At 39.6% G+C, this 14,321-nt stretch overlaps 1 protein-coding gene across 3 annotated transcripts in view; it reads left to right on the top strand.

Moving 5' to 3' along the window:
* The window catches only part of MYO1E (myosin IE), a 205,307-nt gene that overhangs the window by 108,782 nt on the left and 82,204 nt on the right, over positions 1 to 14,321 (top strand). For all 3 annotated transcript variants that reach the window (XM_067748563.1, XM_067748572.1, XM_067748554.1), the window contains exon 5: positions 12,486 to 12,573. In XM_067748563.1, coding sequence (XP_067604664.1) covers positions 12,486 to 12,573 — 88 coding nt within the window. The remainder of the gene's footprint in view (positions 1 to 12,485; positions 12,574 to 14,321) is intronic.

Here is a 14,321-nt window from a genome sequence, read left to right as displayed (position 1 = left end):
TGCCAGGGAAATCCCCCAGTTCATTTTTAAGATTATAGGGTTTTTACTTCCTTGGTTTTTATATTTGTATCCGCATTTTTCTTACGTTGAAAACCTCGATTTCTGATGACATTATTACAGTTACTTGCTCTATAATGTGTAGGTGCATAAAACTATAAATAAATAAGTATATATATGTATACTTATACATAAATAATATATATTACATAGTAAATAATGGGATAAAGCAAATAAAGTAATTCTGTTAATGCTTAAAGATGACAATGCCAACATTATCCGTAACAATACTGAATTCACTTAAAATTCTTTTGTTCTTTCTGGTCCTTAGGATGTACAGTCAAAATATTGGGTTTTAAAAGTCCCTTAAATTAATTCTTTTCTGTGTCATTAACATGCCAACTTGAACTACAGTTAGATTCATTTATTTCATTTTGGGTTTTAGGAGTTTAAATTTTGTAAATTTTAATTTTGTTGTATAATTGTGTAAACCATTACAGGGCTCCAAAGTCAAAACTATAAAACAAAAACATTGAAGCATTTCAAGATACAGACTTCATGACATCTTACCTCTAAATGTTTCTCTATGCATGTCTAGAAAATAACGTTTTCTAACTTAGCCCCGATACCATTATCACAACTAAATAATGAATACTAACTTAATATCATCTAAAGATAAGCAGTCTCTGTGTAAATTTCTGTGATTGTGGCACACATGTCCTTTCTTGCCAGTTTATGTAAATCAAGGAACACTGGCTGCATTTGGTTATGAGTCATTTTTTTAATCCTACCACAGTTCCCCTCTCCCATTATTTTTTCTTTTTCCGTTGACTTGGTTCAAGAGACCAACCCACTTTTCCTATAGACACCTTTTAGATTGGTCCAGTTGCTTCCTCATGGTCTCGTTACTCTAATGCCTTCAATCTTCTGTAAATTGGAAGTTAGATCTAAATATTTAATTAGCTGCAGGTGAAGCCCTCTGGAGGGAACATTGGGTGTTGAGTTTGGTTGCTGAATCGGAAATGCTTCCGTTTGACCCCAAGTAGAGGTCACTGGCCAGTAGAGAGGTGGGAGGTGTTTTCTTGACTTGAATTAAATGAGAGAGGATAGGATGAGTTTTCTAACCTATTCCCTTGCCCTTTTTCCTTCCTCCTGGGCCCCTAGTGAGATGAGAAGGAAGGGAATGGTCTTGTTGCATGAGCTTCTCCCGTTTGGAGCTACTTCTTTATTTCGTAGCCCAACCCTTTCCCTCTCTTGGATCCCCTCAGTCTGTCGTGCAGGGTACACTTGCCCTGAAGCAGGACACTTGCCCTGAAGCAGGACACATGCCCACTTGTAGGATCTTTTTTTCCAGTGTTCAGGTGGCAAAGACTTGAAGGCCCTGCTCAAGGCATTTCTATTGCAGTGTCTGTGCTTTAATATAGGAGATGGTGGAACAGGGAGCTGCTTTGACTTCTGACACTAACCACCCTAAGTCAAGCCAGACTTCACACGTGAAAGGCACAGTCCTCCACAAGACACCAGCTGCAAGTTCCGGGGTTCCCACCAACCCTTCAATTTCAGTAATTTACTAGAATGGCTCACAAACCCCATGAAAGCACTGTACCCTATGGTTACCATTTTATTAGAGCAAAAGGATACAAAGCAGAGCAGAAAAGAGTAGAGACACAGGGCAAGGTCTGGGAGAGGTCCACGTGTGATGCTTCTGGGCATCCTCTCCCCGTGGAGTCATGGATGGTGTTTCCTCCTTCCATTCGTGGTGTGGGAGTTGACAGTATTGCCAACTAGGAAGTTCACCCAAGCCTTTGCTGTCCAGAGATTTTATTTGGGCTCAATCACATACTGCCTGCATGACTGACCGGTAGTCTCCAGCCCTCCTGAAGATTTGGTCCAATATCTGTAGCCTCCATTTTCTCCCTGGGTCAGAACTTAGACACGGCTTTCCAAAGCTCTTAATCATAAATTACTGGCCAGTTCCCAAAGACCCCAGACAAATTTCTTTACTACCCAAGAGCTGTGCTTCATCTGCTTTGAGAAAGTAGATTTGCTATCTCTGCTGTGCTGTGGTTCACTCTCATCAGCTCTGTGATCCTGGGCAGCAAACCTAACACTCATCTGGGCCTCGTGTCTTCACTTAGGAGTGAACTGATTGACCAGATGACCTCTGAGGTCTCGCCTGCTTTGGGGGGTTTTGGAACTCTTCCAACTAATGCTTGAGGGAAGGGAAGGCAGGGAAATGCTGTTCTGGGTAGAGAAGCCCAAGTTTGCAGCTACTGACATGGGAGAGCTGGGTGCTCATTCAGCTAGGGCTGAGTCCAGTGCTGCCTACCTGAATGCACTTGTGAACAGAAAACAAACAATATCAATTTTCCTGGGGGCTGGAAGAAAAGTCTGTTCCTTGTGCAAAGGGCTTCTGCCATAGCTGGAGAGACTAGGAATTTTTAGTATCCTTTAATTAGGAAATTAAAAATTAATGATGATCTAATCCTCTGGTGTTCTTTTAGACTTTCACTTTCTGTTTTCCCTGGTATATGACCTCATCTACATGATGAAATGCATATGGTTTATCTTTTATTTATCTATTTTTAATTTTAAAATTAATTATTAAATTTTTGTATCTGGTTTGTTAAACATTTTATTAATAATGTATATAAATATTTTTTGTTTAAAGCATTTAGCTTTAGAGAGAAATATATTTGGGATTTCCAGGATAATACATATTTTATGCATTTTAAATCATGCTATAGAAGAAACTGAAATGAAGGTCAAATACATTTAAAGAAGTTTTTAAAAAGAAAATTATATTAATATAAGAAAAAAATTTTATGATTTTTTAAAATTGAAGTTTGGTTGACCTACAGGACTATGTTAGATCTAGATGTACAACATAGTGATTCGATATAGCTGTACATTACGAAGTGATGACCATGAAATGTGTACGCTTAGATGGGATAATGCAGCACATAGAAGCAATCTTATCAGTTCCATCCCAATCTTATGTTTTCTGAAGAGGTGGATACAGTGACAGGATGGACTGGCAGCTGATTATTTCTGGATAGAAATCAGTGTAACAAATTGAATTTAAAAAGGAAGAAGACAAGCTGCTTTCTCAAGTGCAGACCTCCATCCAAGCCTTGGCCCTGAGTTTGTTTTTTTAATTGAAGTATAGCTGATGTACGGTAATATGCACAGGTGTATAATATAGTGATTCACAATTTTTAAAGTATATACTCCCTTTATAGTTACTATAAAATATTGGCTATATTCCCTGTGTTGTCCCATATATCCTTGTAGCTTACTTTATACATATTAGTTTGTACTCCTTAATCTCCCACCACTATCTTGCCCCTCCCCACCTCCCACTGATAACCACTAGTTTGTTCTCTCTGTGAGTCTGTTTCTTTTATGTTACATTCACTAGTTTGTTGTATTTATTAGATTCCACATATAAGTGATGTCATTTATTTGTATTTCTCTGTCTGACTTGTGTCACTTAGCATAATGCCCTCCAAGTCCATCCATGCTGCTGCAAAGGCAAAATTTCTTTTTTATGACTGAAGAATATTGCATTGTGTATATATACTACATCTTCTTTATCCATTCATCTGTTGATGGACACTTAGGTTGCTTCCGTGTCTTGGCAATTGTAAGTAATGCTGCAGTGAACATTGGAGTACATGTGTCTTTTCCAATTGGTGTTTTTGTTTTTTTCAGATATATACCCAAGAGTGAAATTGCTGGATCATTCTATTAGAGTAGTTCTATTTTTAGTTTTTTGAAAAACTTCCATACTTTTTTCCACAGTGGTTGCACCAATCTGTATTCCCACCAGCAGTGTATGAGGGTTCCCTTTTCTCCACATCCTCGCCAACATTTGTTAGTTGTGTTCTTTTCGATGATGGCCATTCTGACATGTGTGAGGGGATATCTCATTGTGGTTTTGATTTGCATTTCTCTGGTAATTAGTGATGTTGAGCATCTTTTCATGTGCCTGTTGGCCATCTGCATTTCCTCTTTGGAAAAATGTTCAGTTCTTCTGCCCATTTTTTATCAGGTTGTTTATTTTTTTGATGTTGAATTCTATGAGCTGTTTATATATGTTGGATATTAACCCCTTATTGGTCATTTCATTTGCAAATATTTTCTCCCATTCAGTAGGTTGTCTTTTCATTTTGTCAGCAGTTTCCTTTGCTATGCAAAAGCTCTTAAGCTTAATTAGATCCCATTTGTTTATTTTTGCTTTTCTTTCCTTTGCTTTAGGAGACGGATCCAAAAAATATTGCTGCGATTTATGTCAGAGAGTGTTCTGCCTATGTTTTCCTCTGGGAGTTTTATAGTATCTGGTCTTAAGTTTAGGTCTTTAATCCATTTTGAGTTTATTTTTGTGTGTGGTGTTAGGGAGTGTTCTAGTTTCATCCTTTTACATGTAGCTGTCCAGTTTTCCCAGCACCACTTATTGAAGAGGCTGTCCTTTCTCCATTGTATATTCTTGCCTCCTTTGTTGTTGATCAGTTGTTGGTCCTGAGTTTTGCAAACATGTACAGACTTGATTTGTCAAAATAGCTGGAGTTGAGCAGCCTCAGGTTGACTGACTGGCCAACCAGACTCACAAGTGAGTGTGAATTAGACCCCAGTTCATGATTTTTTAAGGAGAATTCTGCTTGTGGTGGACTGCTCTGTTGATTATTTCCCTGGAACACAGTCCGTGAGGGTTGCTGGATTACCATTAGAGGGTTGGATTCCGAGCCGAGGGATGATCACAGTGGCTAATGTCGTCACGTCATGGCCCCCACTTTTATCTGGAGACAGTAGGCTGCCCCTTAGTAGTCTGTTTACTTGGGGAAAACCCATCGTGTCTGCTGTTGATTTTTCCTGTCCTGACTCCGTGTAGGCCAACCCCTTTGTATTAACCTACCCTTTGTCCTGTCAGCCCCTACCATGCAGTAAGTTAAGTTCTATCAGGAATAAACAGCCAGGATTTGCCTTAATGTTTCCCAAGTCTTCCCCAAGAGCTCACTTGCAGACAGGTCAGGGAGAGTGGCTGCCGTTGATGCCGATTTCATCCACTGTGCCTTGCGTTCACTAATTTAACTTTCCAGGGATAAATATCTCCCATTCCTGAATTGCGCTGTTCGCTCAGAGCCTATAAAGACATCTAGGCTACCCTTCTCAAAATTCTCTTTCAACTGATTTATGGTGGACCCAGGGCATCCAATATCTTTTTTCAAGCCCCCCAATTTGTTCTAGTTGAGCACCAAGACTAAGCCTCCTGAAATCCTCATTCCCAGGCTGGGTGATCTGCAGATAAACCTTCAGGCCTTGGTGATGTCTTGCAGGTCTCTGAGCAGAGACACGATACCACGGAAGGCTGGTTCACAAAGACGAGTCTAGGGGTAGAAAAGTGATGGGATCTTGAGCAAATCAGATATGTAGTGAGGTTATGAGGGCCTGACCGGAGTTGGAAAGGCAAAGCGGAAACTGATGTGTGACATTCCATAAGCCTCTGAAGGAATTAAAGGAATAGGAAGTGAATGTGGACTCCAGGCAGTGCCAAGAGAAAGACACAACAGTGGTAGCTACATTAGTATCATTGACAGTGATGAGCACCTGAAGACACAGGTATCCACCCATGAGCCCAGTAAATGAGCAACCCAGATCTGCTTAACTCAATAGTTTTCTGTGCTCCAGAATCCAGAATTTGGATTTGTGTTTTAGAATTGCATATGTGGTACCTTTGGACCTATCGGAGACATCTATGCAAATTTACTGAATAAAATAATCATGGTGTGGTAAGAGGGGAAGGAGAAACGGCAAGTTTTTCTCATATTCTCTACCATCTCTGTATCACCAGACCGGACCATGGCACTGTGGCCAGAGGCATTTCTGCAGCCCTTGCCAGCTGACCTCTGGAAAGACTTACAGGGTCTTAGAGAACATTTATGTGGCAGTTTTATTGCTGCCATCAAAAGTGAATTCCACTTTTGGCCTGCATCCGTTCTTGCTGTCCTAGCGCGTTTAAAAAAACGTGATGTTGATTTGAGAGCATCACATTTGATCCAGTTTCTGATTTCTTTTGCTTGAAATATTCTTAAGCAGTTGTTTTTCTGAAAAGTAGGGTGTTCTGTTCTTAGTGTATACAACATTTGCAAAGTCTTGGTAGGTTGTATCCTGAATACGTGCCAAATAAATATTTTTTTTAGAGATAAAGACGTGAGAGATCTTTTGAAGGCGCATCAAAAGATTTGGTGACTGATTGAATATGAGAATTTTCGTAGAGGAAAAGGAGATAGTTGTCACTATTGGATCTAAGATTTCTGAACTATCTTCTTCAAGAGACATTTTGGGTTTGGGATCCCTAAGATTTTCAGGAGTAAAGATGAAAGATTTAAATAATGTTAAAAATCAGATCACTTCTAATATTTGGCTTATGTCTTATCTCTGCTCTCTGCCTCAGCACTGTCAAGTGTCTCATGGATTCTCAAGCTGACTTCCTGTCTTTGATGTATTTCAGGAGCCTTTTATTATTAGCATTGGAACTCTTTTCTGTTTCTTTCGGTCCACCCAATTTCTTGTTTATCCCAGCACCGGCATCCTTTGAGGCTCCCTGTCCCTCTGGCCTGGCTTTGGGAGGCCCAGTTAGCTCACACCCCTGACGGTGGGGTCTGCATGAGGCCTGCCCTCTGGCTGTGGATTTGAAGAGCTGGGGGCTCAAATGTGCCCTTCTACCCCAAGTTCCCTGACCAGGCTTCATCAAAGAGTGTTATTCAGGAAGCCTGACTCATTAGCTAATTAATATGTTATCTATAATCATAATAATAACCCCTTTTTAAGTATTTGCTTTGTATCTCAGCATCTTTTACTTTTATCATTTACAACCTAGTAAACTAGGTATTACAGCCCCCCTTTTTGCAGATCAGAGAACCGAGTCTCAGAGAGGTAATGAAACATGTTAAACGTCTCACATTTGAAATGTGGCAAAGCCATGCCTCAAGCCAGGGCTGCCTGGCTCCCCTAGTACACTCTCTCCACTTTTCTCTGCTGCTTTGAGCCCGCAGGTGTCAGGTTGTCTGGTTAGTAACCTGTTACTGTCCACGGTCATGGGGTACAGTGGAAAGATCTCTGGGGTTGAGTCACGGGGTAGACTTGTTATTCTGTTCTGTCGAAAGTGTGCAACTTCTGCAAACCTCGGTCACTTCATCTGCAAAATGGGGATTAATACCTTAAAGGAAAGCTATTGAATGAGGAGATACATATAAAAAATTGTTTTTAACTGTTAAGGAGTGATGTAAAATACCTGGTAGTAACAGTAAAAGGAATTGCAGAGCTAATAAGTAGCTGAGCTGGGGCTGAAACTTGGTGTTCAGACTAAACATTGGGTTTTTCCTATTGCATCAGGCTGGGCCAACGTGAGCATTGCCCCGGGGCCACTTTCTTGGCAGACCATAGGTGATAATTTTGTCTGCCTGACAATACTAATTGATTTGGAAGAAATAACAGTTGTCTTATCTCACTTTCCTCATTATGTTAATGAATTTTTATCATTTACTCAGTGGTGCTGGCATGTCTGTCTGATTTTGTATTTTATACTTCCAGCCGTTGCATGTACTTGAGGCTCTACTTTTCAGTGTCATCACAAGCTCTGACAGATCACCCCTTTCTCTCCTGCCCTGGAACCCTTCAGATGGGCAACAGAGATGCTTCACTTCAGACTTATTTCTTTCCCAGATCCAGTAGGGCTGCCAGGAAGGGTGTGTGCGAATTGAGTCTTTGGAGAAGTCTGTCCAGAATCTTGTTTGATGTGTTTCTCCTTCCCGGTTGCATCTTGTCTTGTGAGCACAGTGATGCAGGCTATTATTACTTGTTAGCTCCGACTGTGTGTGAGATAATAAGTGTTTTGGCAGAAGCCTTGCTTCAAGGGGTGTGTATCAGTAAAAACTCAGTAACTAAAAGTTTGATTATACTATGAACTGTGCTATTCATGGAGTTCTTTAGGACACTTTGTTGATTTTAATTGACTATCTAAATATAGACCTTCATCTGAAGCAGTATAGCTCAGGCTTCTGATTTAAACTATCTCAGGTCCTTTCCTAGTGATGCCATTCACTAGCTCTGTGTCCCTGAGCAAGCTGCTTAGCCTTTTTCATCAAATAATGGGAATAAGAATAGTCCCTACCTCGCAGGGCTATTATCCAGATCACATGATTGAAGCCCTTAGAGCAGTCCTTGACTTGCCCACCCAGCGGACACATGCTACAGTCAATACATCTGCAAAATTTTAGTTTGCTTTCAAATCTCCTTTGGAATTGATGTTATTTCTCATCTGGACTCTTTTCAGTCACCAATATGTTTATCTTTTATAACTGTAGAATTAGAAAAAAGTTTTTAAACGATCTCTATGTTTTTTACCCTTGGGTTATACCTTCTGAAATAAGAGTCAAGTTTAATACGAATATGTCCCTATATAAAAAAAGAAAAAAGTCAGGTCTAAGAGAGTAGGACCCAGTGGGAATTTTCATAACTTCATTGTCTTATCAATCATTCACTCTGGGCAGGAATGCCGCCCTCTGATGCTTGCCTGTGTGTGTGCATGTACACACGCACACACACATACACACGCACCACCCCCTCATTCCCCTACCTGGCTAACTTTATCTGTCTCGTTGAAATGTAAGTAGTGTGACTTGACTTATCTTGTGCATTTCTTTAGGAATCTTTTCCTAATACAAATTCAGGAATCCCTAAAACTGTACCCATATCTCCAAGGTGTTATCACAGTGTTGGTGCACATGCCCTCCAGGGCAGGAGACACATTTCATCCCAGCCTCGAGGAGGCACTTAGATAGTGCATGCTGGGTAAGCAAATGCACATACAATTTTTGTTTTAAATTTTTATCCTTTCTAAAGTGCAAATAAATGTAAAGTAGGCAGAGCAGCATTTCAATTACATTAACTTGAACAGTTACAAGGGAACAACAGCTAGTGTGGTAAGAACCAGCAGAGAGATTTTGAGACTAGCAAGGGGGAGATAGGAGGAATGGTCGACTCTACCTATTCTCTGGGATACCCACCCCCAAATACGACTAAGATATTTTTACATTTGCTAGAATCAGTTGAACTGAATTGAAAACACTATTGATTTTTAAGTGTGGAATAACCTTCAGACTAAGAAAAACAATTATAGTCTTTGAATCCAATTATTAATGTATCATTGTAAATAGCTCCACCCCCACCCCACCCCACCCCCCCAACATTCTTTCCATTTCTTTGAAATTGTAGCATATGTTTCCATTTGTATAGTGAATGCAGTCAGAAACATTACATTATTTCCTATTTGAATTGACGTTTCCTATGAAATCTGTCTTGACTGCGTTTTACATTCGTTTAGCTGGTTCCCAGCCAGCTATATGAGAACTAGGGAGTTTGTTAGAAATCCTTATTTCTAGGCCCTGTCCTTGGAGACCAGGATTCAGCAGGTCTGAAGACAGGCCCAGACATGGGCATTTTTTAAGTACTTTGAGGATTCTGATAGGCTGCTGGACTTAGGGACCAGTGGGACATTTTTCTAATTTTAAGGCACATACATTTCTAGAGTATTTTTTGGTCCACTTTAGTAGTCAAGTGAAGGCACTTAAGAAAGGCCTTATAACCATAAACAAAGCAAATTGCTCTAATTGCTGTGAGATGCAAAGCAAACAATTTCACATATGCTGTATAATCTGTCTGATACCTTCACATTCTTTTAACATGGGTTTTAGTCCAGGGGAAGAAACAGTTTTTTCCCTGAAAGGGCCAATGTAATTATGGTTATGTATACTGTAAGCTTCAAGTAATTATGGAGCACTCCATTCTTGTACCATATTCTGAGCAAATTACCAGCCTCTGATCAATAAAATTTCTTTTTAAGCATCTGTAAATTGAATCCAAGAAATGAAAATTCCGATCAAAGTTCAGCCATAGCTAATTATTTTAAATCTTCTGAAAAATATCAGTGTTACTGAGAATGTAGATGTCCTATTAATGTACCTGGCATACTTATTTTAATATATGAAATGAGTTACTTTCCATTATTCTTCCTTTTTTTTTCTTTCCACAAAAGACACAAAATATTTTATGTCTAATCATACTACTAACCAAAGACACAGTGGGGACATTACTGTACTTTCATTTAGTAATTCTAATAGGATTTATTGTTTTTTTTCCTTTTCTCTTTTACACACTCACAGCTTTCTCTAAGGAATTCTAAATACGAAAGTTGTTTACTCATGACATAGTAATAATCTAAAGAAATTAATCCTGTTGATTATCATTATGATGTGCGATTCCACTTTTTCTGGAAATGCTGGGGGTTTTTTTGTTTTCTGTTCCTCTTTTTTTATTTTTTTCCTTGGCCACACTGCACAGCATGTGGAACTTCCCCAACCAGGGATCGAACACATGCCCCCTGCCATGGAAGCACAGAGTCTTAACTACTGGACCACCAGGGAAGTCCCATATTTTTTAAAAATATGAACTGTATGGGTAATTGTCTCTCTCAAAACTTTAAACCTTAAGAGAAATCACATCAAAAGAAACAAGAATCGTCCAGATATCAGCCCCCCAACAAGTCAGAACTGTTTCTTTTTCCTTGTTCCATTTCTGTTCTTGTCCATACATTATTTTTACATAGTTGTAATCACGTTATAGGTACAGTGTCTTCTGCTTATGTTGCCACTTAGCCTTTATTGCATTGTTTTTATGTTGCCACATAGTTTTCTAATTATTTTAAATGTCTGTGTAATATTATATAGGCTGGTTGTACCATTGTACTCTTGGACTTTCCGGTATTCTTGAATGTTCACGTGATTTACAACATTATAAAAGGGAGTTTCATTGTTAACAAACCTATGCTTCAAATGAGTGAGAGTGCATGTTTTGACCTTGGATCTAGGGTATAAATCTTCTGATTACGTGGACCATTTGAACAGATAACTTCCTCATGGAGCTGAAATATTTATTATACCTACTTGTGCCTGTGAGAAAGCATGGCTCTGTAATCAGTGTGACACGTCATCCCAGGCTCATTGGTTTTCTACTTTCCGCCATATCTTATGAAATACCAGTTTGGTTTCTGTATTCGTGTGACCTGGAAGTCAGGAGCTGAGTACTAGGATGCTGAATGAGTTGCACAGATGGAGTCAGACCTTTAGAAGTCCTCACAGAGGATGGTTCCCTCATTCTTCCCTATAATCTCTCTAATTAAGCATATAACATATTAGTTCAAAGAAATTCAACAGAGTTCTGAGTTTTGCTATGGTGGTGACTCTAATCCTCGTTTTGTTTTGTTTTGAAAGAGCAAATTATTTCCAAATTTATTTCAGTTTCCTTTTGGGGATAGGGGCCACCTGGCTTGGTTGGACCCTAAGCAAGTGTTTGCTCTTTTCTTGAGTACCTAAGCAATTGGTAACAGTTCATTAGGTTGGGTGTTCACAGAATATTTGCTCTGTACCCCAAAATTCTTGATCACCGATAGCAAACAAAAATAGTGTCTTAGGAACTCACAGCAGCCTGAATTTTTCATGTTAAATTTCACCATTATTTTCCATGATAATGGATTCCTTTCATCTAATTCTATCATGGAAGTACAAAGGCTACCAATAGAGAGATGAGAAGTCTGACTGACTTAAGCATGTTTTGAATTGAGGTCGCCATCAGTTCAAGGGGATTTTGGGGGAAGAAACGGGAATTTTGAAGATCTGACTATACGGTATTAACAAAAGGCTTTCCCTATGCAGTAAGGCCACCAAACGGAAGTAGTCTTTGTTATGCAGGATGTGATTAATATTACCTCATCATTTAATTTTAGAACTTCTAAAATAAAGTTGCTTGCATCAGTTCAAGGCTGGTTTGAAACCAGAGAGTGCCTACTTTTTCTTTTTTTTAATTAGAGAAGAGATATGTGATTACTAAAAGTTTGGAAAATAATGAACTGAAAGAAGTCTCCCACAGTATCTTTTCCTTTACCAAAACCTCTGCTAATATTTTTCTTATGTGCTTTTTTTTCTTTACAGTTTTTTAACCCTGTTTTACCTATAATCTGAATCTGATCTATTTCACATAACACTACTTCGTGTGCTTTTCTCCCGCAGTGTTTACAATCTTCCTGTCAGTTGTAATCTGTCTAGTCTGTCCTTCTGATGTTCCGTAATGTTCCTGTTCATGCTTCCTCCTATTATTGGGCATTTAGAATGCTGAATTGTCTGTCCTGTACACAGTGATGGTTATCAGAACACTGGCCCACACACCATGTTAATAGTGATCATACAAGTCAGGGAGGTAACCTGATCCTGCTGTGATTTAACTTTCTCAACCAGTAGTGTGCATTTTTTACTGAATTCCTTTCTGCCTGTTTCCTTTTGTTTTGGGTTTTGTTTTGAGGGGGTCTTTTCAGAGGAAAGGGAGCTGGTCATGAGCCACTTCACAGGTGGGTATTTTTGTCTTTCTTTCCTTAGTGGTGAAAGTGGTGCTGGAAAGACCGTGGCTGCCAAATACATCATGAGCTACATCTCCAGGGTGTCTGGAGGAGGCCCCAAAGTCCAGGTGAGCTGGTGCTATGGCCCATTGTGAGACTTTGCGCTGTGTGAAAGTAAGAGGCTCCGTTTGCTGTTCAAAAAGAATTTTTCTTCCACAGGGAAGACGTTGGTTTTTTAACCAAGAAACTTGAAATATGCAGAGAAACAGCATGTTATGGGCTGGAGATGCCTAATATGTAATGAGTATTATATACAATCGATGAAAAGGTCACAAATCCAGAAGTAAAACAGACAAAGGGCACGAGAGCCATCTCATAGAAAAGGAAATATAAATGACTCTTAAAACATGAACATATGCGCACCCCCATGATAATAAGAGAAATGCAAATTAAAATTACATTCAAAAACTATCTCTTAACTGTCAAAATGGCAACAATTTTGTAGTATTTTAAACACTCTGCTGGTAAAAACATAGGGGCGTAGACTCTCTAACACATTACTGGTAGGAACATGAACTAGTACACTTGTGTGGAGGGCATTTCAGCAATATTTTTCAAATCTATAAGCATACACCCTTTGACTCATCAATTCTGCTTGGGAGAATTTAACCTTTAGGTGTCCTGAAATGTATACAAAATGATAACATGTGTAAAGATCTTTGATGTGACATTTTTTGATGATGGAGAAGACTGGAGACAGATGCTCTTCAGTTGGTGATATAATTTATGGGGAAATAATTTATGGTTCATAATAGACTAGAATATTAGCCATAAAAAAATGAAGCTTCAGGTACTGATGGGGACTGATCTTCAAGCTATATCATGAATTGCAAAAAGCAAAGTTCAGAACATTGCCTATAATGTACTACCATTTGAGAAAAAGGAGAACATATATTTATAATATTTACATTTGTTTGCATATGTATAGCATAGCTCTAGAGCGATACATAAGAAATTGATAATAGTGATTTCTCCGGGGAGGAAACTGGGAGACTGGGGGAGGGGCATCTGTCCGTGTAGAACCTCGCAAACCTTTTATTTTTTATGTTACTTTATTTTTTTGATAGGTAAGAGATGGATTTATTTAGAGAGATAACACATTCCATAGGCAGAATGCGGTCTGTCTTAGAAAGTGAGAGTGGCTGCGAACCTTTCATTTTCTGAACAATGTGAATAAATCTCCAATTCAAAAAATTTACAAAGATTTTAAAATGGAGAAAGGAAAGGAAGGAGGAAGGATTAGAGCATTAGCAGGAAACATTAGGAAAGGGGGGAAACCCAGAGAACGAGGACACAGGAGAGGGAGAAAGAAAAGGGGGGGATTATAGTATGGGCAGAGAAGGGGCAGGTTCAAGAGGACAGCATGAAGAAAGCAGTAGATGCAGCCTTTTCTGTCTTGAGTTTTACTCGTTGTGGTAGAGGAATCAGCATCAGCAGGACTGGTGAAGCCCCCCACCCCCACCCCCAGAGAGTAGTGGAGGATGGCTATGGGGGCTAAGGTCCACAGGGGGCTGCCCAAACTCACAGTGCTCATCACTGGCACAGACTGCTGGGAACTTTTATTATTATTATTATTAGAAATCATGATGCAAGGTAGATTTCACCCCAAAGATTAATTTTTTAGTTAGAATCATTTAATGTGATGTTATTGCCATAGTCAGCTGTAGACTTTAAAAAGACACATCGAGGGCTTCCCTGCTGGCGCAGTGGTTGGGAGTCCGCCTGCCGATGCGGGGGACATGGGTTCGTGCCCCGGTCCGGGGGGATCCCACGTGGCGCGGAGCGGCTGGGCCCGTGAGCCATGGCCGCTGAGCCT

Source organism: Pseudorca crassidens, chromosome 1 (genome assembly GCF_039906515.1).
Source record: "Pseudorca crassidens isolate mPseCra1 chromosome 1, mPseCra1.hap1, whole genome shotgun sequence".
Classification (NCBI taxonomy): Eukaryota; Metazoa; Chordata; class Mammalia; order Artiodactyla; family Delphinidae; genus Pseudorca; species Pseudorca crassidens.
The sequence above is the reverse complement of the archived record's forward strand: the minus strand, read 5'-3'. Positions and strand labels throughout refer to the sequence as shown.